Source organism: Bufo gargarizans, chromosome 1 (assembly GCF_014858855.1).
Source record: "Bufo gargarizans isolate SCDJY-AF-19 chromosome 1, ASM1485885v1, whole genome shotgun sequence".
NCBI classification, from domain to species: Eukaryota; Metazoa; Chordata; class Amphibia; order Anura; family Bufonidae; genus Bufo; species Bufo gargarizans.
The window spans coordinates 127,458,222-127,483,975 of record NC_058080.1 but is presented as its reverse complement, the minus strand read 5'-3'; the positions used below and the strand labels follow the sequence as shown (position 1 = coordinate 127,483,975).

Genomic DNA, 25,754 nt, shown 5'->3' with positions numbered 1-25,754 from the left:
AGTTCTTGTTGACGTTCCAAAAAGTGGTCAAGCTACCCTGATTACCCATTATACAATACATCATTTTCTCTTGCTTCGTATCCCAAGTAAACAGTAAATTTTGACAAACAGGAGTACATTTAAAAAAAAAAGTTATTGATCAATTATAATTATAACCAGAGGCATACACAGATCTCATAGGGCCCCATAATAAAACTTACTATAGGACCTCTGCCCCACCCAGTTTCCCAGTACATGTGCGACAATCACTCCCAGTGCAATGCCCCAGGTTTCTGATTAATTAGGTTTTTTTGTCCTTAAAGGCTATGTACACTTTTCAGAGCAGTTTTGTTTTAATGATTGCATTATAGGCTACTTTCACACTAGCGTTTTTGCAGGATCCAGCAGGGCTCAGCAAAAACGCTTTCGTTACTGAACTGTCTGCATCTGTTATGAACGGATCTGGTTGTATTATTTTTAACATGGCCAAGACGGATCCGTCATGAACTACATTGAAAGTCGGTGGGGGCGGATCCGTTTTCTATTGTGTCAGATAGTGTCACCGACGTTCCCGCGACAGATGGCAGGAGATCGGTGAGACTGGCAACACGTGGTTTGATCTGACATGTTTTCCGTTTAGATCAAATGACGCCTGTGTTGTTTCTGGTGCTCGCCGCACCTTCTTTCCCCAGGTGTGGCTATTATAGTCACTTAACCTTCTCTATGTATTGTTGCTTCTCCCACTATGCTATGCGGTTTATATCTTCTTTGGGAGTTGTGGATAGCTGGTGTGTGGATCTCGGCTGAGTTCCTGGTGCTGCCATAGAAAGTGTTTTCTTTCCCTTTTGTATTTTGTTTGGGTTAGGCTACATTCACACGTCAGTATTTTTCTATATCCCAAATTTCGGTCCATTTTTTGAGGTTCCGTTGTTCCAGAAAATGTTTCCGTATGTCATCCGTTTTTTGCGGATCCGCAAAAAACGGAAACATGTATAAATTTCACAAAGCAAATAAAGTTGTTTGGATTTCTTTGAAAAAATAATTGAAAAAAAAAAGTGATTAAGTGATTTCTGTGGGCAGGATTTAATTTCCAGGAACGGATTCCGCATAAAACGGATGACATACGTAATGACATACGAATGTCATCCGTTTTTTGCGGAACCATTGACTTTGTTTTGTACCAGGATCCGATTTTTGCAGAAAAGAATAGGACAAGTTTTATATTTAATCGGACATGCGGAACGGAACAACGGAAACGGACAGCACACATTGTGTTGTCCGATTTTTTCCAGGACCCATTGAAAATGAATGGGTCCAGATCTGGTCCAGATCTGTTCCGCAAAAAACAGGAACAGATCAGGAAAGAAAAAACGGACGTGTGAATGGACCCTTATTTTGTGTGTTGCATTTTCCTGTCATTTGTATTAGGGCTGAGGGAGACTCCTGTTCGTCCTTCCTTTTGGATGAACAGGTTGTCTCAGTCCTGACATTAGTACCAGGGTCCTATAGGGTGAGTTAGGACACTAGGTATTCCTGTGTACGAAATCACCTACCTCTGGGGTCTCTTCATACTGGTAGTTAGTCAGGACTTTGATTAGGGTTTTACTAGGAGGTGTCCATCTCCTTTCCCTAGTTTCCAGACCTTATTCCCTCACCCCTTTCTCTCCTATGTTCGGTGAGGTGTTTCCCTCCCACACCCGAACGTGACAGATAGTATCAGATTTAAACGGATCCGTCCCCATTTACTTGCATTGTGGGTCATGACGGATCTGTCTTGCTCCGCATCCCATGATGAAAAGAAAACGACAGCTTGCTGCGGTTTGCTCTCCAGTATGGGTATGCAACCAAATGCCCGGAATGTAAGGGCCCACCAGAGCGATTAGCTTGGGGGACACATGGGGGCAATGACCCCATATTTTATGACAAGATTATTAGGCAGTTTGTGTTCTCTACCCCCCCCCCCTCTCCCCCTTTTTCTTTCCCTTCCCGCCTTATTTTTTAGGTGAATTTACCTCAAGAAGCTGAATCCGGTTGGAGCTGGTTCTGTTTAAGTTTGAGCTTCTGGATTGCAACTGAAGCGGAGCTGCTGATTGGTTGCTGCCCTGTTACTGGGGGAGATTTCCAGCTCTGTGATTTGTTCCTGCTCGCAAGGCGGGAAATTTGTCCCCTTCATATTTCCAGGTTCGCCGCTACCTCAGGGCAGTCATCGCGGATCTGGACAGCGCCCGCCCTCCCTCCCTAAAAAATAATTTTGTGCTATATGTCGCTGTGCTTTATTAGAGGGGCTGTATCACTCAGCTGATGCTGAGTGGATCTTGGTCTATATGGATGGTTTGAAATTGGTATTTATTGTTATGGTTTATGGTTTTAATTATTAATTAATTTATTAAATTATTTATTGGTTTTAATCTTGGTTACCCTTAATAAAGCACTTCGGCCATTTCTATTCCACTAAGAAAATTGTTGTCAGTGTTTTTATTTATCTAATCACATATGGTTGAGGGGGAGTGGTGTCATTTGCCTCCATGCATTTTCAGGCATTCTGTTCTGTTCAGTTACGTTTTGTCCCCATTGTCAATGAATGGGGACAAAACGGAAGCATTTTTTTCCTCCGGCATTAGAGATCCTATGACGGATTTCAATACCAGAAAATAGTAACGCTAGTGTGAATGTAGCCTTACTTATTTATTTGATTGAAACTGTGGTTAGTGCTTGCAAGTAAATTATCATTTCTTGGCAGCAGATTATTGTTTCTAAATAGCAATCTGCTGCACGAGAATATTCCCATACCATGGAGGTGCATGTAAATATTGCTTTTCACCTCCGCTGAACGAGCAGCCAGTTGTTGAGAGGGAACGCTTCCTTCCCGATAATCATCTGCTCCTCGCCCTGTCTAAACCCACCAATCCATATACCTTAGATTGTGAGCCCCATTGGGGACAGTTGGATGCTAATGTCTGTAAAGCGCTGCAGAATATAGTAGCGCTATATAAGTGCATAAATAAATAAGTCACATTCTTACTAGTAAGATAAGAATTGAGCTATGAGTGTTTATTAGGTCAGAGAGGTGTATACAGCCTTTAATTAAGTGGAAGAAATTTTCATTTAAAAAAATTATTTAAAAAATCATCCTCCACCTCTTCTATGTGACTGTGACTTCTGTGTCAGAAAAAGTGGAATAGGTGGTTTATAAATATGGACACTTATTCTAAACTCTGTAATTTTCTATATATTTACACCACACAACTGGCATAAATACATTGGCAAATCACAGTTTCCCTTCTAGTACAAAGCTGGCTGCCTATAGCCACCACTAAGGGGAGCTCAGTGCATAGGAATCTATACAGTTACCATTTACTGGAATGGAAGCTGAAATATTCTATTTGCACTGAGCTCCCTCTAGTGGTAGCTGCATGAAAATTCTGTGTTTTCTTGTCCAGAAAAGAAGAAGAGCCCCTCCTCCCCCTTGGGCCCTGTAGCAGTACGGATTATAACCTTTGCTACTGACAACTACCTGCCCACCAAAATGTAATGTCTATTACTAAGACTTCCAAACCCCAGTGTCTGTCTCCTAGACCAAAGGGTCAGCAACCTCAGGCACGTCAGCTGTTGTGAAAGTACAACTCCCAGCATGCTCCATTCAATTCTGTGGGAGTTCCAAGAACAGCCAAGCCAGTTTGGCATACTAGGAGTTGTAGTTTCAGAACAGCTGGAGTGCTGGAGGTTGCTGACTCATGTTCTAGACCCACCAGAGTAGAAAGTAGTCTATAAGAAAGTGGGGTGTTATAAGTTATCTACTACGCCCTTCCTCCAGATCAGCTGCTTGTATGTGGAGAAAGGTACAGGCTCATCAGCGCCTCCTCTGGATAGAGATTATGAGTAGTTATGGAGTCAGTAGGCCTTGAAGTCGCATACAAGCTTGATATATGTTGACATGAACTTTGGGATCTCCTCTGTGCCCCTTGTGGTTTATTTTTCCCAGGACACTGAAGGGAGAGGGGGGGGGGGGGGGGGGGATTGAACGTTCCCCAGTTAAAAATACATCACATTCATCCAGAGGAATGCCAAGTCTGTAGTGGCTCATATAGCAGAGGACCATGCTTCTCACATTGCTCAGAAGCTAATAAACAACTGCACTGGAATAACAATGGACGCGTCTACTGTCTGATACAGCACTGTCCTCCCTGCACCGGGACGTAGGCGTCAGGAACATATGTCAAAATAAAATAGAACACCAGATTTCTACATTGATTTGGAATGGTGCAATGTCATACAATAAAGGAGCATTACGCAGAAGATGTATGTCCTGACAGATGGCTCTATTATGACATTATACATACTTACCATCGTTTAGTTGGTATAATTGGGGCATCTAAGCCCCGCGCCTTGAAGCGACCTGTCCCTGGCCAGGAAACCCCACTTATGGGCTGGGTTTATGTTAGCTCTGCCCTATTTCGGTACAGGACAGCCTGAATTTCCCGGGACTGTCTCTGAAAATCAGGAGTAGTCCAGCCAAAGCCGGGACGCTTGGCAACTATGCGTTATATCACTTAGGCCTCATGCACAAGACCGTTGTGTGATTTGCGGTCCGCAAATTGCGGATCCGCAAAACACGGATGGCGTCCGTGTGCTTTCCGCAATTTGCGGAACGGCACGGACAGCCATTGATATACAGTAACTGCCTATTCTTGGCTGCAAAACAGACAAGAATAGGACAAGTTATATTTTTTTAGCGGGGCCACAGAACGGAGCAACGAATGCGGACAGCACACAGAGTGCTGTCTGCATCTGTTGCGGCCCCATTGAAATGAATGGGTCCGCACCTGAGCCACAAAAGCTGCGGCTCGGATGCGGACCAAAACAACGCTCGTGTGCATGAGGCTTTAGACTACTTTCACACTAGCAGCAGCCTTCTCTGGTAGGCTGTTCACCCTCCAGATACGTGCTGCCGCTATGTACGCGTGCCTACCTAGGTCTGCTCCGGCTCCATTGACTATAATGAGGGAGGGCCAGAGTTCTTGCGGCAGCACAGGCAAACATGCCGAGAGGTAGCCGGAATAAAACTACTAGTGAATGTAGCCTTAGGGCTCATGCACACGACCATTGTTGTTTTGCAATCTGTTTTTCACAGATCCAGTGGTTCCGTATCTGAGGTTTTTACCCCCTGATTTAAGTCCTCTTCCGTTCCGCTATTCCACAAAAATATTTGTATGGTTTCCGTATGCGATCCGTTTTTTGAGTATCGGAAACGGAAACAGTAACTTATTAATCACTGAACACAGGAGCAATATGGGCTGGGCATAGCATTTCTACAGTATGGATCCGTGAAATACAGATGACATATGGATATGTTCCGTGTGCGTTCCGTATTTTTTGCGGACCCATTGACTTGAATGGGGCCTCGGACCGTGATTTGCGGACACTAATAGGACATGCACTACTTTTTTGTGGAACGTGTGGCGGGAAGTGGTATTATGCAAATATATGTATATATGTCTTTTGATATATACATATATATATATATATATATATATATTGGCCCTGCATGGCCAGTATGGGCCTAGGCCTGTGGATATGTGGATATAGAGATGGGTGTATGCCCCTTATATTGCACACATCTGTATATACATACAGTACAGACCAAAAGTTTGGACACACCTTCTCATTCAAAGAGTTTTCTTTATTTTCATGACTATGAAAATTGTAGATTCACACTGAAGGCATCAAAGCTATGAATTAACACATGTGGAATTATATACATAACAAAAAAGTGTGAAACAACTGAAAATATGTCATATTCTAGGTTCTTCAAAGTAGCCACCTTTTGCTTTGATTACTGCTTTGCACACTCTTGGCATTCTCTTGATGAGCTTCAAGAGGTAGTCACCTGAAATGGTCTTCCAACAGTCTTGAAGGAGTTCCCAGAGATGCTTAGCACTTGATGGCCCTTTTGCCTTCACTCTGCGGTCCAGCTCACCCCAAACCATCTCGATTGGGTTCAGGTCCGGTGACTGTGGAGGCCAGGTCATGTGGCGCAGCACCCCATCACTCTCCTTAATGGTCAAATAGCCCTTACACAGCCTGGAGGTGGGTTTGGGGTCATTGTCCTGTTGAAAAAATAAATGATGGTCCAACTAAACGCAAACCGGATGGAATAGCATGTCACTGCAAGATGCTGTGGTAGCCATGCTGGTTCAGTATGGCTTCAATTTTGAATAAATCCCCAACAGTGTCACCAGCAAAGCACCCCCACACCATCACACCTCCTCCTCCATGCTTCACTGTGGAAACCAGGCATGTAGAGTCCATCCATTGACCTTTTCTGCGTCACACAAAGACATGGTGGTTGGAACCAAAGATCTCAAATTTGGACTCATCAGACCAAAGCACAGATTTCCACTGGTCTAATGTCCATTCCTTGTGTTCTTTAGCCCAAACAAGTCTCTTCTGCTTGTTGCCTGTTCTTAGCAGTGGTTTCCTAGCAGATATTCTACCATGCAGGCCTGATTCACACAGTCTCCTCTTAACAGTTGTTCTAGAGATGTGTCTGCTGCTAGAACTCTGTGTGGCATTGCACTGGTCTCTAATCTGAGCTGCTGTTAACCTGCGATTTCTGAGGCTGGTGACTCGGATGAACTTATCCTTCGCAGCAGAGGTGACTCTTGGTCTTCTTTTCCTGGGGCGGTCCGCATGTGAGCCAGTTTCTTTGTAGCACTTAATGGTTTTTGTGACTGCTGTGTATCCACCTGACTTCTCCACAACGCAACTGATGGTCCCAACCCCATTTATAAGGCAAGAAATCCCACTTATTAAACCTGACAGGGCACACCTGTGAAGTAAAAACCATTTCAGGTGACTACCTCTTGAAGCTCATCAAGAGAATGCCAAGAGTGTGCAAAGCAGTAATCAAAGCAAAAGGTGGCTACTTTGAAGAACCTAGAATATGACATATTTTCAGTTGTTTCACACTTTTTTGTTATGTATATAATTCCACATGTGTTATTTTATAGTTTTGATGCCTTCAGTGTGAATCTACAATTTTCATAGTCATGAAAATAAAGAAAACTCTTTGAATGAGAAGTTGTGTCCAAACCTTTGGTCTGTACTGTATATGTATGTGCATATGGGCTGGTATTGTATGTATATATAGATGTGTGCGTATGCCTTTATATTTACGCACATGTCTGTATATACTAATATTGCGTATTATGTGTGTGTGTGTACATATATATATATATATATATATATATATAGAGAGAGAGAGAAAGAAAAGTCCAGTGGGAGCACCAGCCAGAACGTGGGTGCAGGGTCCAAGATGGGGTAACGGCAATACCCAATAGTACAGGAAAAGAAGAAGTAGGACTGCACTCCAGAATAGTGATAAAAAACTGTGGTTTATTCACCCATATTATGGCAAGTCTTGCGACGTTTCGGCTCACAAGAGCCTTTCTCAAAAAAAGGCTCTTGTGAGCCGAAACGTCGCAAGACTTGCCATAATATGGGTGAATAAACCACAGTTTTTTATCACTATTCTGGAGTGCAGTCCTACTTCTTCTTTTCCTATATATATATATATATATATATATATGCCCCAAATTATCTATATGTATGTATATGTACTTGTGTGGACCTAAATGACCCCATGTTTGTGTGTGTGTATACAATCAGGTCCATAAATATTGGGACATTGACACAATTCTAACATTTTTGGCTTTATTCACCACCACAATGGGTTTGAAATGAAACAAACAAGATGTGCTTTAACTGCAGACTGTCAGCTTTAATTTGAGGGTATTTACATCCAAATCAGCTGAACGGTGTAGGAAAAGTAATGGGACAGAATAATAATCATAAATCAAACTTTCACTTTTTAATACTTGGTTAAAAATCCTTTGCAGTCAATTAGATCCTGAATTCTGGAACGCATAGACATCAGCAGATGCCGGGTTTCATCCCTGGTGATGCTCTGCCAGGCCTCTATTGCAACTGTCTTCAGTTACTGCTTGTTATTGGGGCATTTTCCCTTCAGTTTTGTCTTCAGCAAGTGAAATGCATGCTCAATCGGATTCAGGTCAGGTGATTGACTTGGCCATTGCATAACATTCCACTTATTTCCCTTAAAAAACTCTTTGGTTGCTTCTGCAGTATGCTTTGGGTAATTGTCCATCTGCACTGTAAAGCGCCGTTGTCACAACCAGACAGCTGAGAAGCTCTGACAGAAGCCTTTCAGAACCTCCTCCTTGAGTTTTCTTTGTTTTGAATTTCAGTTCCTCATCTCGTTAGCCTCTCTCAGCTGTCATGTAGTTGGACTGATTGCATCCCTTTAAATTCCTCCCCATAATGCATTAGTGTGCGGCTTATACAACTTCCTGGAGTGTGTGTGCATGCTGATCCTATCTTCCAGCCTTCTACAAGATAAGTGCTGTACATTTATTTGTGATTTTCTGTTTGCTGAATCCCAGGTGACCCTGACTCCCTCCGTGTCTAGTGTAGGGAGCCGGTGGTCGTGTCCCCTCACTATTGTAGGGTGTTCAGGTGGTATATAGTCGAGGTACGTGGATATGCGATCATCCACCATTGAGATTTTCGCATAGGCTGAGCAGACAGGGAGAGAGCCAGGTCTGATGCAGGGGTCTCCCTTTTGTTCCTTAGTTTTGGATCCAGTGAGTCATATATTCATTTTGCATTGTCTTGTTTCCTGTACACCTTCCGTGACAGCCGTCCAATGAGTTCTGAAGCATTTGGCTGAATATGTGCAGATAATATTGCCCGAAACACTTTAGAATTCATCCTGCTGCTTTTGTCAGCAGTCACATCATCAATAAATACAAGAGAACCAGTTCCATTGGCAGCCATACATGCCCACACCATGCCACTACTACCACCATGCTTCACTGATGAGGTGGTATGCTTAGGATCATAAGCAGTTCCTTTCCTTCTCCATACTCTTCTCTTCCCATCACTCTGGTACAAGTTGATCTTGGTCTCATCTGTCCATAGGATGTTGTTCCAGAACTGTGAAGGCTTTTTTAGATGTCGTTTGGCAAACTCTAATCTGGCCTTCCTGTTTTTGAGGCTCACCAATGGTTTACATCTTGTGGTGAACCCTCTGTATTCACTCTGGTGAAGTCTTCTCTTGATTGTTGACTTTGACACACATACACCTGCCTCCTGGAGAGTGTTCTTGATCTGGCCAACTGTTGTGAAGGGTGTTTTCTTCACCAGGGAAAGAATTCTTCGGTCATCCACCACAGTTGTTTTCCGTGGTCTTCCGGGTCTTTTGGTGTTGCTGAGCTCACCGATGCGTTCCTTCTTTTTAAGAATGTTCCAAATAGTTGTTTTGGCCATGCCTAATATTTTTGCTATCTCTCTGATGGGTTTGTTTTGTTTTTTCAGCCTAATGGTGGCTTGCTTCACTGATAGTGACAGCTCTTTGGATCTCATCTTGAGAGTTGACAGCAACAGATTCCAAATGCAAATGGCACACTTGAAATGAACTCTGGACCTTTTATCTGCTCATTGTAATTGGGATAATGAGGGAATAACACACACCTGGCCATGGAACAGCTGAGAAGCCAATTGTCCTATTACTTTTGGTCCCTTAACAAGTGAGAGGCACATATGCAAACTGTTGTAATTCCTGCACCGTTCACCTGATTTGGATGTAAATACCCTCAAATTAAAGCTGACAGTCTGCAGTTAAAGCACATCTTGTTTGTTTCATTTCAAACCCATTGTGGTGGTGAATAAAGCCAAAAATGTTAGAATTGTCCCAATATTTATGGCTCTGACTGTATATATGTATATAGATATGACCCAAGTATCTATATTATATATATATATATATATATATATGTATATATACTTATATACACTTAGATTCCCCCCAGTTCCGGGTGCCCCCCCCCCCCCCCCCAGCTGAGGAGAGGCCAACATCTGGACAATTATGTCCAGTTTGGGCCACTTCAAAGGACAGAGAATAAATTTAGATCCTCTGTCCTTTGATAACATGTTTTGCACAAAGGTGGGGGAACAAAGAACCTTGTAGGTCGCATAACTCCAATGCTGTAATTAAAGCAGCAGGAGGTATGCGGGCACTTCACAGGCGGGAGATTCAAATCATCCCCCGCCTGGAAGCGTGCGCCAGGGCATGCGGTTTGGTGCGGTGATGTCACATCAGCGCACTGGCCCACATGGACTTGGCTGCAGGCGTGCATGCACACGCATTTAAATAACCCGGCAGCGCTGCGCTATAATAACAGAACCCCTACCTCCCAGAAGAGGAGAGCACAGGCTGCGCTGCGCTAGAAAGGAAGAGTGCTGGCAGCATTGCGCTGCTCAAGAGGTAGCGCAGGCTGCTCTGCAGCCAGAGAAGGAGACCGTCCCCCGCACCCCATCATGGAAGACCACAGACAGTGCAGGTAGCGCTGCAAAGTTACCTGCATCCCCCCAAGAGGAAGGAAGAGCGCAGGCTGCGCTGTGCCCTGACCTGCTTCCCAAGCAGAGGAAGAGCGCAGGAAGCACTCAATAAGGATTAACCCCTGCAGCCCCATTAAAGAGAGAGACGGGAGAGGAGGAAGGAAGATGGACAGCCAGCTGGCTAAGTATCATTACTTGCCCTGCCTCCTATTCCTGTACCCCAGCATTAATCTTTGCTGCCCTGATCCCACTCTTGGGATTGTAGTTAACCCCTGCTATACCCCTAACCCCTATACCCTCCCTGTATATCTCGGCAGCAGTCACTGTACACTAACCTGTAACCCACGGCTACATCCCTGACTATATCCCTGGCCTGCAAATATTAAACCTTGCAGTACCACCTTTTGTGTTTAACCCCATAGGGACAGTATAGAGTCAGGTTGGTAGGCAGCTGCTGATGTGTAAGTGTAATGTATAGCTAGTTTGTGGGGTGGAATTGTATTGTTTTGTGTGTAGTATAGTTAGGCTGTAGTGCTAATACTGTGGTGTGTGCGTCTAATATATAACCATTGAGATATACAGTACAGACCAAAAGTTTGGACACACCTTCTCATTCAAAGAGTTTTTTTTATTTTCATGACTATGAAAATTGTAGATTCACACTGAAGGCATCAAAACTATAAATTAACACATGTAGAATTATATACATAACAAAAAAGTGTGAAACAACTGAAAATATGTCATATTCTAGGTTCTTCAAAGTAGCCACCTTTTGCTTTGATTACTGCTTTGCACACTCTTGGCATTCTCGTGATGAGCTTCAAGAGGTAGTCACCTGAAATGGTTTTCACTTCACAGGTGTGCCCTGTCAGGTTTAATAAGTGGGATTTCTTGCCTTATAAATGGGGTTGGGACCATCAGTTGCGTTGTGGAGAAGTCAGGTGGATACACAGCTGAATAGACTGTTAGAATTTGTATTATGTATTATTAAGTAAAGAAAAACGAGTGGCCATCATTACTTTAAGAAGTGAAGGTCAGTCAGTCCGAAAAATTGTGAAAACTTTGAAAGTGTCCCCAAGTGCAGTCACAAAAACCATCAAGCGCTACAAAGAAACTGGCTCACATGCGGACAGCCCCAGGAAAGGAAGACCAAGAGTCACCTCTGCTGCGGAGGATAAGTTCATCCGAGTCACCAGCCTCAGAAATCGCAGGTTAACAGCAGCTCAGATTAGAGACCAGGTCAATGCCACACAGAGTTCTAGCAGCAGACACATCTCTAGAACAAACTGTTAAGAGGAGACTGTGTGAATCAGGCCTTCATGGTAGAATATCTGCTAGGAAACCACTGCTAAGGACAGGCAACAAGCAGAAGAGACTTGTTTGGGCTAAAGAACACAAGGAATGGACATTAGACCAGTGGAAATCTGTGCTTTGGTCTGATGAGTCCAAATTTGAGATCTTTGGTTCCAACCACCGTGTCTTTGTGCGACGCAGAAAAGGTGAACGGATGGACTCTACATGCCTGGTTCCCACCGTGAAGCATGGAGGAGGAGGTGTGATGGTGTGGGGGTGCTTTGCTGGTGACACTGTTGGGGATTTATTCAAAATTGAAGGCATAGTGAACCAGCATGGCTACCACAGCATCTTGCAGCGGCATGCTATTCCATCCGGTTTGCGTTTAGTTGGACCATCATTTATTTTTCAACAGGACAATGACCCCAAACATACCTCCAGGCTGTGTAAGGGCTATTTGACCATGAAGGAGAGTGATGGGGTGCTGCGCCAGATGACCTGGCCTCCACAGTCACCGGACCTGAACCCAATCGAGATGGTTTGGGGTGAGCTGGACCACAGAGTGAAGGAAAAAGGGCCAACTAGTGCTAAGCATCTCTAGGAACTCCTTCAAGACTGCTGGAAGACCATTTCAGGTGTGCAAAGCAGTAATCAAAGCGAAAGGTGGCTACTTTGAAGAACCTAGAATATGACATATTTTCAGTTGTTTCACACTTTTTTGTTATGTATATAATTCCACATGTGTTAATTCATAGTTTTGATGCCTTCAGTGTGAATCTACTATTTTTATAGTCATGAAAATAAAGAAAACTCTTTGAATGAGAAGATGTGTCCAAACTTTTGGTCTGTACTGTATATATATATATATATATATATATAAAACCATTGATATATAAATATATATAGATAAAGCGTAATAGACTGTATTTGTATTGTGTAATAAATATTTATTTGTTCCTAACATACAGTGTATACTCTTTTATTGTAGCAGTAAGTCGCACGTAGTTTAGTTCAGGGTAGAGTAAGGCAACAGAGACAGTTTCTTTTATAGTATAAATAGGTCGGAGTCATCACTAGACGACTCACGCCTATTTATGAATATTAATTTTTGAGATTACCCAAAATATCAATAATTAATATTCCCCTTAACAGAACAGAAATACAGAAACAGAATGCACATGGAGTTCCTTCCATTGTTTTTGCGGACCCATTAAAGTGAATGGTTCCGCAAAAAAAAACATAATGTAAGCAGAAAGAAAATGTTTGTGTGCATGAGCCCTTAGGGTGGATTCACACTAGCGTTAGGGATTCCGTTATGGCTTTCCATTATAACATAACGGATCCGTCTGAGTCCCGTTATGCAAGGAGGAAAACAAAGACCTGTCGACAGGATTTTGTTTTCCGTCTTGCATAACAGGACCCAGACGGATCCGTTTTGATTCCCATAGACTTCTTTTAGGACAGAAAGCAAACGGAATGCCTTTTAAAGGCTTCCGTTTTGCATTCCGTCATAATACAAGTCTATGGGCAGAAGAACGGATCCGTCCTTCCGTCTTATGGATTCCGTTATTTTCTGTTATAACGGAAAGCCATAACGGAATCCCTAACGCTAGTGTGAACCCACCTTAGGCCTCTTTCACACTGGCGCGTGCGGCCCGTAGTTGTGCTGCGGCCCGCAAAATGTGGGCCGAAATGCACGAGCACAGTCCGTGGGGTAGCCGCAGCGGATCGCAGACCCATTCACTTCAATGGGTCCGCGATCCGCCCGTTCCACAAAAAGATAGAACATGTCCTATCTTTTTGCAGAACGGAAGTACGGGACGAAACCCCACGGAAGCACTCCGTAGTGCTTACGTAGGGTTCCGTTCCGTGGTTCCATTCCGCACCATTCCGCATCTCCGGATTTGCGGACCCATTCATGAATATTACATAACAGAGCATACTACCTGGGGCACAGCTGGGCATAGCACTGGGGGTACATAACAGGTCATATTACTGGGGGCACAGCTGGGCATATTACTGGGGGCACATAACAGGTCATATTACTGGGAGTACATAACAGGGCATATTACTGGGGGCATAGCTGAGCATATCACTGGGGGCATAGCTGAACATATCACTGGGGGCACATAACAGGGCATATTACTGGGGGCACAGCTGGGCATCATTCCATGAAGGGGCACATAACTGGGCATATTACTGGGGCACAGCTGGGCATAATTCTGTCAGGGGGCACAATGTGGGCATAAATACTGTGCAGGGGTATGAAGGGGGAATAAATACTATGTGGGGTCATTAAGGGGACTGGTTTGGGATTAGGTGCATAGTTATGTTTTGGGCAGAGTTAAAGGCGTGGTCTAGTGCGGACAAAACTTGCCACGGCGCGCTTTGACTGCTGCACGATGTGTCCCTCTTTGTTTGTTTACAAATTTGGGATTATACAGCCCTCCTGGAGCACCGCCAATCAGGAAGGTGGAGACAGTAATGAAGTGTCTCTGTCTCTGGACGGCCAGCTGTACTTTCCTGCAGGATATGTGGACCAGCCTGACATCTCAGGACATTGGCCAGTCCGCAGGTGACTACAGTTGTAATGGCTAAATGGGATTTAAGCCAAACCTTAAAGGGGCTGTGTTACTTCGGCAAATGGCATTTATCATGTAGAGAAAGTTAATACAATACACTTACTAATGTGTTGTTATTCTCTATATTGCTTTCTTTGCTGGCTGCATTAATTTTTCCATCACATTAAACACTGCTCGGTTCCATGGTTACAACCACCCTTCAATCCATCAGCGGTGGCCGTGCTTGCACAATATAAAAAAAGCACCAGCCTATGTGAGCTCCCACGGTCCTGGTCACCAAAGAGGCTGGCATTTTTTCCTGTAGTGTCCAATCAAGAGCACTGATGGATTGTAAACATGGAAACGAGCAATATATAATGTGATGAAAAAATTAATCCAGCCAGCAAAGGAAGCAATATGGACAATAATAATACATTAGTAAGTGCCTTGTATTAACTTTTCCTACATGATAAATGCCACTTACTGAAGTGACACAACTGGATTACTATGATTTCTTTAAGAGATACCCTCATGCCGTTGATTACCTCATGTACAGTCAGGTCCATAAATATTGGGACATCGACACAATTCTAACATTTTTGGCTCTATACACCACCACAAGGGATTTGAAATGAAACAAACAAGATGTGATGTAACTGCAGACTGTCAGCTTTAATTTGAGGCTATTTACATCCAAATCAGGTGAACGGTGCAGGAATTACAACAGTTTGCATATGTGCCTCCCACTTGTTAAGGGACCAAAAGTAATGGGACAGAATAATAATCATAAATCAAACTTTCACTTTTTAATACTTGGTTGCAAATCCTTTGCAGTCAATTACAGCCTGAAGTCTGGAGCGCATAGACATCACCAGACGCTGGGTTTCATCCCTGGTGATGCTCTGCCAGGCCTCTACTGCAACTGTCTTCAGTTCCTGCTTGTTCTTGGGGCATTTTCCCTTCAGTTTTGTCTTCAGCAAGTGAAATGCATGCTCAATCGGATTCAGGTCAGGTGATTGACTTGGCCATTGCATAACATTCCACTTCTTTCCCTTAAAAAACTCTTTGGTTGCTTTTGCAGTATGCTTTGGTCATTGTCCATCTGCACTGTAAAGCATCGTCCAATGAGTTCTGAAGCATTTGGCTGAATATGAGCAGATAATATTGCCCGAAACACTTTAGAATTCATCCTGCTGCTTTTGTCAGCAGTCACATCATCAATAAATACAAGAGAACCAGTTCCATTGGCAGCCATACATGCCCACGCCATGACACTACCACCACCATGCTTCACTGATGAGGTGGTATGCTTAGAATCATGAGCAGTTCCTTTCCTTCTCCATACTCTTCTCTTCCCATCACTCTGGTACACGTTGATCTTGGTCTCATCTGTCCATAGGATGTTGTTCCAGAACTGTGAAGGCTCTTTTAGATGTTGTTTGGCAAACTCTAATCTGGCCTTCCTGTTTTTGAGGCTAACCAATGGTTTACATCTTTTGGTAAACCCTCTGTATTCACTCTGGTGAAGTCTTCTCTTGATTGCTGACTATGACACACATACACCTACCTCCTGGAGAGTGTTCCTGATCTGGCAAACTTTTGTGAAGGGTGTTTTCTGCACCAGGGAAAGAATTCTTCGTCATCCACCACAGTTGTTTTCCGTGGTCTTCCGGGTCTTTTGGTGTTGCTGAGCTCACCGATGCGTTCCTTCTTTTTAAGAATGTTCCAAATAGTTGTTTTGGCCATGCCTAATATTTTTGCTATCTCTCTGATGGGTTTGTTTTGTTTTTTGTTTGGTTTCCATCCTGTATGTAGCACTTTCTGTTTATGTAGCCAACCAAACCCATGATGCACTTCTTTTTCTGCCACAGCTCCAGCACCGCCCCTAACACCCATCTAGTTTATAGCTCCTCCCACCAGTTACATAGACACTCCCCTATCACTGCTCATATATGGACATAACATCACAGGAAAACAGGAGGTGCTGCATGGACATGGTCATGTGACTACTGCCCAGAACGGAAGCTATTAATAGTAATATCTAATGTTGTGTTCACATTACGTACATTTCTGTACCTCCAGTAATAGAAAACTTCCTATGCTTCATAAACATACATCAATGGTTCTTTTCTTTGGGGTCGGTTTGCTAAAACTCAGTTTTTCAACAACTGGAGGTAAGTTTTAAGAGTTATAGCCTATGGACAATGTTGGAGGTATTTTTTATTTTTTTTTACTAATCTACATGTATTTTGGGCTAAAACATTTTTGTAATTTTCTGTGTCATTTTGCACAGTTTGGCTTCTGCAGCTTCTATGTATTGCAGAATACAGCAGCTGCAGAACAGGATGCTGCTCATAGTGAACTCTGTCAGCCTAGCTCAGTCTCCAGAACTTCTCTCTCCTCTGCTGATTGATCTGATTGAACTTTGTTAGTTGAACTTTGATTTGGTCACAAGTCGCCTTAGAAAATCATTCAGGAGAGGAGAGAGAAGGGCCGTGCACAGCCAGTCTGCTGGATTTATTACAGGATAGCTTTCTGCAGCTGGCTATGTACTGGGATACATAAAAGCTGTAGAATCCAAACAGTGCAAAATTGATAAATGAAAACTATTACAAAAATGTTTTTTTTCTTAGCCCAAAATACAAGTTAAATCAATAATTTAAACAATGGCTTCCTAGCCTTTGCTCTACCATAGGTTTACATAGGCTATATAGAGTAGTAGTCTGATTTTATTTTGTGTAATGTACAGAAAAATCTGTTGTTCCATGGAAACCATCATCAAGCAGGCCAGATGATGCTGCTTGATCTTATTATGGTTTATACTGAGTTTACTTATGCCAGTTAACTTACCCAAGATAGGTAGACTTATTCACACAATAATGCCTGATATATATCCAAAAAGTCTGAATAATGAATAAATGCAGATTGATATTTATGCATTTTGAACATTTATGCCAGGTCTGCAGAGGGATTTAAAGGGGTTTTCCATTTTTTTTTTTACTGTTGACCTACCTATCCTCTGGATACGTCATCAGTATCTGATCAGTAGGGGTCCAGCACCCGGGACCACCGACTATCAGCTGTTCTGAGAAGGCACTGGCACTCCTGTGACCGCTGCTGCCTTCTTGCAGCTCACCAAGCACAGCGCCGTACATTGTATAGTGGCTGTGCTTGGTATTGCAGCTCAGCACCATCCACTTTTTGGGGGCTGAGCTGCTCCTAGACCACATGACTAATGACCGTGTTGTCATTCGGCCTAGGAAAAGCAGAGAGAAGGCTGCGGCAGGTGCTTTCTCAAACAACTGATCGGCGGGGGTCCTGGGTGTCGGGAGGATAGATCATTAGTATAAAAGTCTCAGAAAACCCCTTTAAGGTGTCAGTGAATTAATCAGATCCACAACTAATTTCATACTTCACAAACAAATCACAGGAAATGTTAAGCCCCGTCCGCATTCCATACAGGAACGCCCCCCCCCCCCCCCCAACCCTTTCCGTTTGTTATCAGCTTCATGGAAAAAGACTGTTAACAACTATTCTACATACAATAGGGACACAGAACAATACACTAAAAAAATATAAAAAATCACTAGTGAAAATATGTTACAAAGAAAAACGTATCTCTGCATAATTTAGTTGCAGCGGCCATTTTTCAAGTGAAAGGAGACTGAGCTATATTGGTCACCTTATAACTTTGTTCTTTGTTTTTTTTATTAAACGGGACCTGTCCCCTCTCCTGACATGTCTGTTTTAGTAACTATTTGCATTCTCCATGTAATAACAATTCTGTATTATGCCATTCCTCTGTTGTTCCTACGAGAAGGAATTGCCAGCAGTCTGTAATAAATGTCCAGCTGGGTGTTACCAGTTGGGGCATGCCCCTGCACAGTCAAACACTATCCAATCAGTGCAGCCTGTGCAGGGACACACCCTCAACCGATAATGCCCAATTGCAGACTGCCAGCAATTCATCTATAAGCTTCTAGTAGGAATAATAGAGGAATGGTCATTGTAACTTTTATAGCGAATATCCACTTTAAAAATGAGAGGCGTAACATGATTGCCGATCATCGCTGTGCTCTCTTACATGGAGCTTTGCACAGGGTCACTTACTTTGTCTTGGTCGGCAGCTCGGAAGACATAGCATGTGCTCTGCTGATGTGGGACGTCTCCCTCCTTTAGGAGACAGGCAAAATAATTGGGATCCTGACTGTTGTGTATCAGTTTCTGGACCAACTGCGGCTTGTGTTCAAAGATGCTAGAGCAGATGAGAGGGTCCCACTGCTGGCTGTCCCCGGGGTCCGGCTCGCAGCAGATACAGGTGGCTGACACATACAGCCGGACAGGTGGGGAGTCCTTGGACCTCTCTAAGCTTTTCCTCCTGACCTCTGCCACCACCCAAGGTAACATGGGCATTGTGGTGAAGGCATTGAGAGTCAAGGAGCCGATCAGCTGAAGTCTGTACTCCAGAACGAAGCCAGGCGCTGCCAGGGTTGTGGGGGCAGTAAATGATATGGGATCCATGGTGAGAAGGCAGTAACGGTGGTGTCTCCAGTCCTTGCAGTTTTCAGACGGATGGTCGGACCTGGTGTGGTTTTTGAATTTCAACTATGATGAGATTTCTATGGGAGGAATGGAGAACGGTGAATGACTCACATATCATATATGTACAGTATAAACTGATAAATCACATTATTAAGTCCTTGGATTCCCTCTGCCTCTGATGTTCCTCTCTTATTATCTGGCATTGTCCCCTGGCTTGACGGTTTCATCTTACACAGGTTCGCTCCACCAGTCGGCGACCACTCTCTGTTTGCAGTAGCCTAGTCTTACCCTTTTTGCAGGGGCCACAGTTGAAAATCTGCAGTCTCTAAGGGCCCATTTACATGCACAGGGCAATGATCGGAAACCATCTGTTACCAATCATTACCTGCCCGTTCAGCTGCATTCACATGCAGCAACAATGCCCTCTGTATGGGGTGAACGATCATTACAGCGATTATTCATCCCCATACAGATAAGGGCTCAGGCACACGACCGTATGTATTTTGTGGTCCGCAAAAACACGGATCCGCTAAAAATACGAATGACGTCCGTGTGCATTCCGTATTTTACAGAACAGCTGGCCCCTAATAGAATAGTCCTATCCTTGTCCGTTATGCGGACAATAATAGGACATGTTCGATTTTTTTGCCGAACAGACATACAGAAACGGAATGCACACAGAGTCATTTCCGTTTTTATGTGGCCCCATTGAAGTGAATAGTTCCACATAGGGGCTGCATAAAATAAAATGAAACAGAAACATAATACGTTTGTGTGCATGAGCCCTAATTGTTTGTTGGCAGCACACAAGTCTAATGATTTTAGGAGCCACATGAAGGAAGCCATCTCCCGAGGAACAAGTGTTTGCCCGTTGGTTAGGGGATCACATTTACACAGGACAGTTATCATCAACGAGTCTACGAATGTTAGTCGCCGCTAATTCATGGAAAAAGGTCAGAGTAAAGCCTGAGACCGTGGAAGTGCAAATGCTAAACAGGTAATTCCCTACAGTACTAATAAACATTAAGGGGGTCACTTATGTGGCATATATATGGTGCAGATTCTGTCACACGCCATGTTGCGGCAGAATCTGCGACTTCTTCCCCGCTCACACAGGTCTAAAAAAGAGAACAAGGCGGGGTCCGTCTCATTAATCATTTTCTATGTCTGGGTTAGGAATAGAAAATGGTCTAAACATAAGACTGCTAGGAAGCTGTCTTACGTTTAGAATTGGCGGAGGCCGGTACTCTTCATAACTTTGGCGATCCACCGCTAGTGCAGGGGCTTATTAAGATCGGTGTCTAAAACGCCAGTCTTAATAAATGTGCCCCCAAGAGTTGTAGTTGCAGAAGGGATATAGAATAGCAGGCATCACCCCCCCCCCCCCCCCCCATAAAGGATATTCCCATGTTATACTATAAAAATGGGAGTCTGCGGACATTTCTGACCTGATCGCTAGGTGCATTTCCATTGAAGCTCGTCGCCTTTGCTCACTGCGGCCCCTGATCTCATATATAAACTACTGCCGAGGCTATCAAACCAGAAATGGTTGTCTGCCGGCCCCAGCTCACACTGTATCACATTACATGGACTGTTCACAAACACCGGGCAGCAGACGCATTTAGAATCCGAAATAACACATATCAACTGCATATTTCGTAGGGCTGGTTTAGGAGGAACGTGCTGGAGCTTAATGTTATACAAGTCTATGATTTTTTTACTTTGTCTTTTTACTTCATTGTCAAATTTGATTAAAGTTCTCAAAATCGACTTTTTACTTTTTGTGTTACTGATACGGTTCATCCGTAAATATACAGCATATGATAGGATGCCACTGTCATACTAAACATAAGGACTTTCATCTTAAAAAAACATAAACTAAGTAACTAAAGTAAAACCAAGTATATCCCAAGAAGTGTAGAACATGTTTGCTGTTTCTACCTAGAAACCATCAGCAAGCTGGATGGGCAGATCCTATTATGGCTTACTGTATTTGAATATCATGGTAATATAATGTAACACGGGGTGAACATACCATACTGTATGTGCAACCTCTGCACAGCGGTCCAGTGGGTAAGGGGGCCCAGTGCTCCCATAAATTCAGTTTGGGATTTCCTAATGTCTATTAAATTGGATGTAAGAGACTAATCTACAATAACTAGTGAACTGTTAGGGCGCATGCACACGACCATATGTATTTTGTGGTACGCAAAACACAGATCCTCAGAAAATACGGATGACGTCCGCGTGCATTCCGTATTTTGCAGAATGGAACATCTGGCCCCTAATAGAACAGTACTATCCTTGCCCATTATGCGGACAATGATAGCACATGTTCTATCTTTTTGTGGAAAGGACATACGGAAACGGAATGCACACAAAGTTCCATTTTTTTTGCGGACTCATTGTAATGAATGATTCCGCAGACGGGCCGCGAAAAATACGGATGCAATCACTGTCCGCTGATTGGCTGCAGCAGTGACATGTGGGTGTTAAGACTAGTGTAGTGTAGGAGGGGGTGCTCTATAACACAAGGATTCAAACAACACAAAATAATCAGACTCTGCTCTCTCTGCAACTGCCACGCCTTCCGCACTTTAATAGACAGGGTCAAGCGTGATCATGTTTGTACTTCCTGCCCCGGTCAATCAAAGTGAAGAGGGTGCGGAAGTTGCAGAGAGAGCAGAGCCTCTAGGTGTAATGGTAACGCCCCCGTTGCTCCTAGAGGCTCATTTGCATATATGAAAACATCTTTTTTCTCAGCAATGCGGACACATATGAACGTGGGACCAACACAGATGTCTTCAGCTGCCAAGAGCACATGTAACATGTCAGCCAGTGTCATAGGTACAGATCTGCTGACAGAGGCACACATGACTGCAAAGGCCACTAAAAATCAGTGCAGTGAAGGAGGAACCAGGCAGAGATTGCAAATTACAAATAGCAGCAGACCCAGCAGCAGTTCATACAAAGTGCAATCTCTCCTCCAGGATAATGAGGTATGGTGGCTGACAATGTGGCAGAGGATGACACTCAGAAGTCTGCTGGATTCTCTTCCTTATGGTTTTACTCTGGCACCTGTGGCTGTAGGTGTCCACTGTATAATGTAGGCTTCTAGCCAGTGGTGTAACTAGGAATGACTGGTCCCTACAGCAAATTTTTGAATGGGTCTCCTCCCACCCAGCAACTTCTGTGCAACCCCCACTCCTGTGGCTAGTGAGGATGATAGTGAGGATGAGCCCTGACAATAAAATAAATCTTTTAGTCCTCCTAATGAGTTTGCGCCCTATAGCAGCAGCTTTCACTATAGCTACACCCCTGTCCTGAACTGCAGTGGTGGTGTCTTGACGTGTTTCCCAACACCTTGCAGCGGAGTCTCGATTGCTTAATCACTCTGCTGACATATATACGGCATAGTTTACAATTCTTCCTTGGCCTAGGTCCCTGCAGTCTATGGAGCAATAATGTCCTCTTAGATGAGCTGCCTCTGTGGTACACATGGCCTGGAGGAGCGGGAGCTGGATCGCTTGTGCCCTCACTCCTCATTTTCCTTTCTTAACTCTCAACTAACTCACGTCCGTGGAACACTGACCGTGAGATACCGTCCTGGATTCCTGCTGAGTGTATTATTGTACAGCAGCGGGCACACGGCGTGTACATGAAAGTGTGCTGCGGGCACCATCCGTGTGGCTGGCGCAGGCGGATGCAGACCCATTCAACTTGAATGGGTCAGTGATCCGTTCGCACCGCAAAAAAATAGATCAACTTCTATTTTTTGTCAGTGTGGAGGCACGGACAGAAAACCTACGGAAGCGGTGCACAAATGCTGGTGCCCGTATATTGCAGACCCGCTGTTTGCGGGCCGCAATACGGGCCCGGCCTTCACATGTTCATGTGCATGAGCACTAGCTCTGCCTTTTCCTTGGCAGGAAGTCGGACCAGCCCGCTCCTACCAGGAAGGGAGGAATGAGAAAGTACGTCCCATTCCTGTTGCCAAACACAAAGTGTATTGCATAACATTACACTGCATTATACAACAAATCATTGACAATGGTAGTACCCCCAGGGGTGAGGTACTACATATAAAGTAGGCAGAGTTTCTACAGTTGCTCAGGTGTTTCTGGAACTTCCATAGAAATGAATGGATAGAGCACGTTCTCCACAAAGTAAAAACCAGCACCATTCTTAAAAGCTGTGACGATCCTTTATTCTTGAGTACAGCAGGCACATACAAATAATCTCGGCACCCGACTGTAAACGCGTTTCGGACAAACTACATGTATGTGCTTGCTGTACTCAATAAAGGATCGTCACAGATTTTAAGAACGGTGATGGTTTTTACTTTGTGGATTAAAACCGTATACGTCTGGTACAAAAAAAGGTACAGATGAGCTGGAGCTTACTTTAGCAGGGCACGTTAGATCTGGATGTGGTCGATGGCTGCCTCATCTGTAGGGACAGGGGTCCTGCGTCCTGGAACTAGAGGTTGGACCCTCACCTATCAGACACTTGTTGTATGTCCTGTGGATATGACATACATGCCTAGAATGGGGATAACCCTTTAAAGGACTTTATCACTGATCCATGTAAGTAACAAGTACAAAAGAAACAAAAAAGCTGACATCTATGTTTATAGCTCAAAAGAAAACTCCCTACAATCATACGATAAGGTAAATCATAGTAACCTTATAGAAAGGTGTAAGTACAGGAAATATAAACCCACATTAAAGGAGGCTTGTATCACAACCTGTAGAGTGCACTGTCCCCAGGGAACGGTGCATCCAATGTATTATCACGTCCGCATACTGTCTTCCTCTATATATCATAGTCATTACTTTATCAGTGACTACAGCTGCATGCTGCCCTGTGTACCCATTAATGAATGCTCCTACCCTATAGATTGCATTAACTCACACAAAATATATCTGCCTGATACGTCCTGGGCACAGCATCAGGTCTGCATGTACTGCAGATGCATAGTACCAATCAATGGACACCTACCTGACTGCAGAGCCTGGGGATGAATGAATCATTGCAGGCGATGTTCCTCAGGCCAGGACAGCAAAAGCAAGTGGCATGATGACCCCCAGAAGAAGCAGAGCCCATTCCTCCCCTCAGCACTCCACATTACACTGCAAAGCAACAAGCAGAGAAGAGCGTGAGAGGGACAGCGATGGGGAGGGACGGAATGAGGACAGGGATCATTGCCTGATTGGGTCACGTGGAGGGAGAAGATGAGAGAGAATATGTGCATGATGGTATATGTATAGCAGGAAGGATTAGACTAGGCAGGAAGGTGGGTGAGTGTGTGCCAGTCTATGTGCGAGGCAGGGAGGGCATGGAGGGGTAGGATGCTGGCAGAAATGTGTCACGTAACCATTACTTTCCTAGTTTTACTTAAGTACTGGTGAGTGTTCTCACCACTCGGCGCTGTGGTTGACCAGTGTGGTTTACATGTGCAAATGCATTTCTGAAAGTCAAGCAGCAAATGTTCTTTCCTTAGTAGAAATCAGAAGAACATACAGTTGTGTTCAAAATAATAGCAGTCAGACATCACTAACCTGATCAATCCCTGTTTGTGGTAGAAATTATATTTCTAAAAGGCAAATAATTTACTAGCAGGTGCAGTAGAGTAATAGAAACCCAACAGACCCAACAGTCATGACATCCATGCTGCTGATTCTGTGTATTGAAAGGGGCATGTTCATAATAATAGCAGTGTGGAGTTCAATGAGTGAGGTCATTCATTCTTTGAAAAACAGGTGGCAATTATTGCCCTTATTTAAGGAAGGAAGGCAGCCAATGTTGTACATACTTGTTACAGTACATTTCTCTCAGAAATTCTGAGGAACAGGGGTCGTTCCAGACATTGTTCAGAAGAACAGAGTACCTTGATTAAAAAGTTGATTGGAGAGGGGAAAATCCCTGGATCTTAATCCAATAGAAAACTTGTGTGGTGACATCAAAAATGCAATTTCTGAGGCAAAACCAAGAAATAGAGAAGAACTGTGGAATGTAGTCCAATCATCCAGGGCTGGAATACCTGCTCACAGGGGCCAGAAGTTGGTTGAGTCCATGCAACACAGATGTCCAGCAGTTCTCAGAAACAGCGGTTATACAGCTAAATATTAGTTAAAGGGGTTGTCCGGGATTGGCGACATTGTTGTATTAGTACCAGAGTGACATACATATGTCACACATGCATGTCCTACCTACACCACATATTTCTGAAGCCCCGTTTTGATACTGCAAATGATTGGCCGGAATTGACTAATTTTGTAGAATGAGTGACGTACCGGGTCTCTTGCAGGTAAGCAAAGCCTCTTCTTCCGGCTTCGCAGGGAGCCCGGTGACGTCACCGTCAGTCTAACTCATTATGCAGAGCGCACGGAGGGGCGGTAACTAGGTTTGCAGACATCACGTTAAGCTACGCCTCTCCGGTCCGATGATGTCACCGGGCATGGATCTTTCTACTGAATGGAGGCAGAATGAAGACAGAGCTAGGAGGAGTTTATGGCTGTAAATATGGGGGAGGAATATGTACTGCTGGAGGCGGGATATGTATGAGGGGGGCGGGTCGATGGGGGAGTGGACAATGTGCGGCAGGAGAATATGTATGAGGGGGCGGGTGCAGGGACGAGTTGAAAGACAGTAGAAACCAGGAGATGCTGCGCTGCGACCCATAGTGCAATGCGGCAGGAAGTCATCACAGAAATAAACATCCATGTCAACAATTTGTGGGGGACCATAGGAGCCATGCAGCAGGTTAAAAAATACCTAAAAACATTGGGGGAATCTTGACTCGGCTAGTAATAGTGAGTAAACTATATTTGAAAAAATAATTTTGATCCCGGACAACCCCTTTAAGTGATTCAAAGGAAAGCAAAATCTTCAAACATTTTTCAGTTTATATATCGAATGTTTGAGTTTGTAAAGAAGAATACAAACACTGCTATTTTT

The 25,754-nt window shown here is 43.9% G+C and overlaps 1 protein-coding gene across 6 annotated transcripts in view; it reads right to left on the bottom strand.

Moving 5' to 3' along the window:
* The window catches only part of TBC1D1 (TBC1 domain family member 1), a 226,342-nt gene extending 202,429 nt beyond the window's left edge, over positions 1-23,913 (bottom strand). For 4 of the 6 annotated variants that reach the window (XM_044298071.1, XM_044298096.1, XM_044298114.1 and 1 more), the window contains exons 1-2: positions 23,796-23,913; positions 18,363-18,871 (exon numbers count right to left, since the gene is read on the bottom strand). In XM_044298071.1, coding sequence (XP_044154006.1) covers positions 18,363-18,773 — 411 coding nt within the window. In that variant the 5' untranslated portion in view covers positions 18,774-18,871; positions 23,796-23,913. Of the gene's footprint in view, positions 1-18,362; positions 18,872-20,242; positions 20,351-23,197; positions 23,337-23,795 lie in introns of those variants that run through there. The other 2 variants (XM_044298087.1, XM_044298080.1) reach the window with 2 other exon arrangements.
* Positions 23,914-25,754: the final 1,841 nt, after the last annotated feature.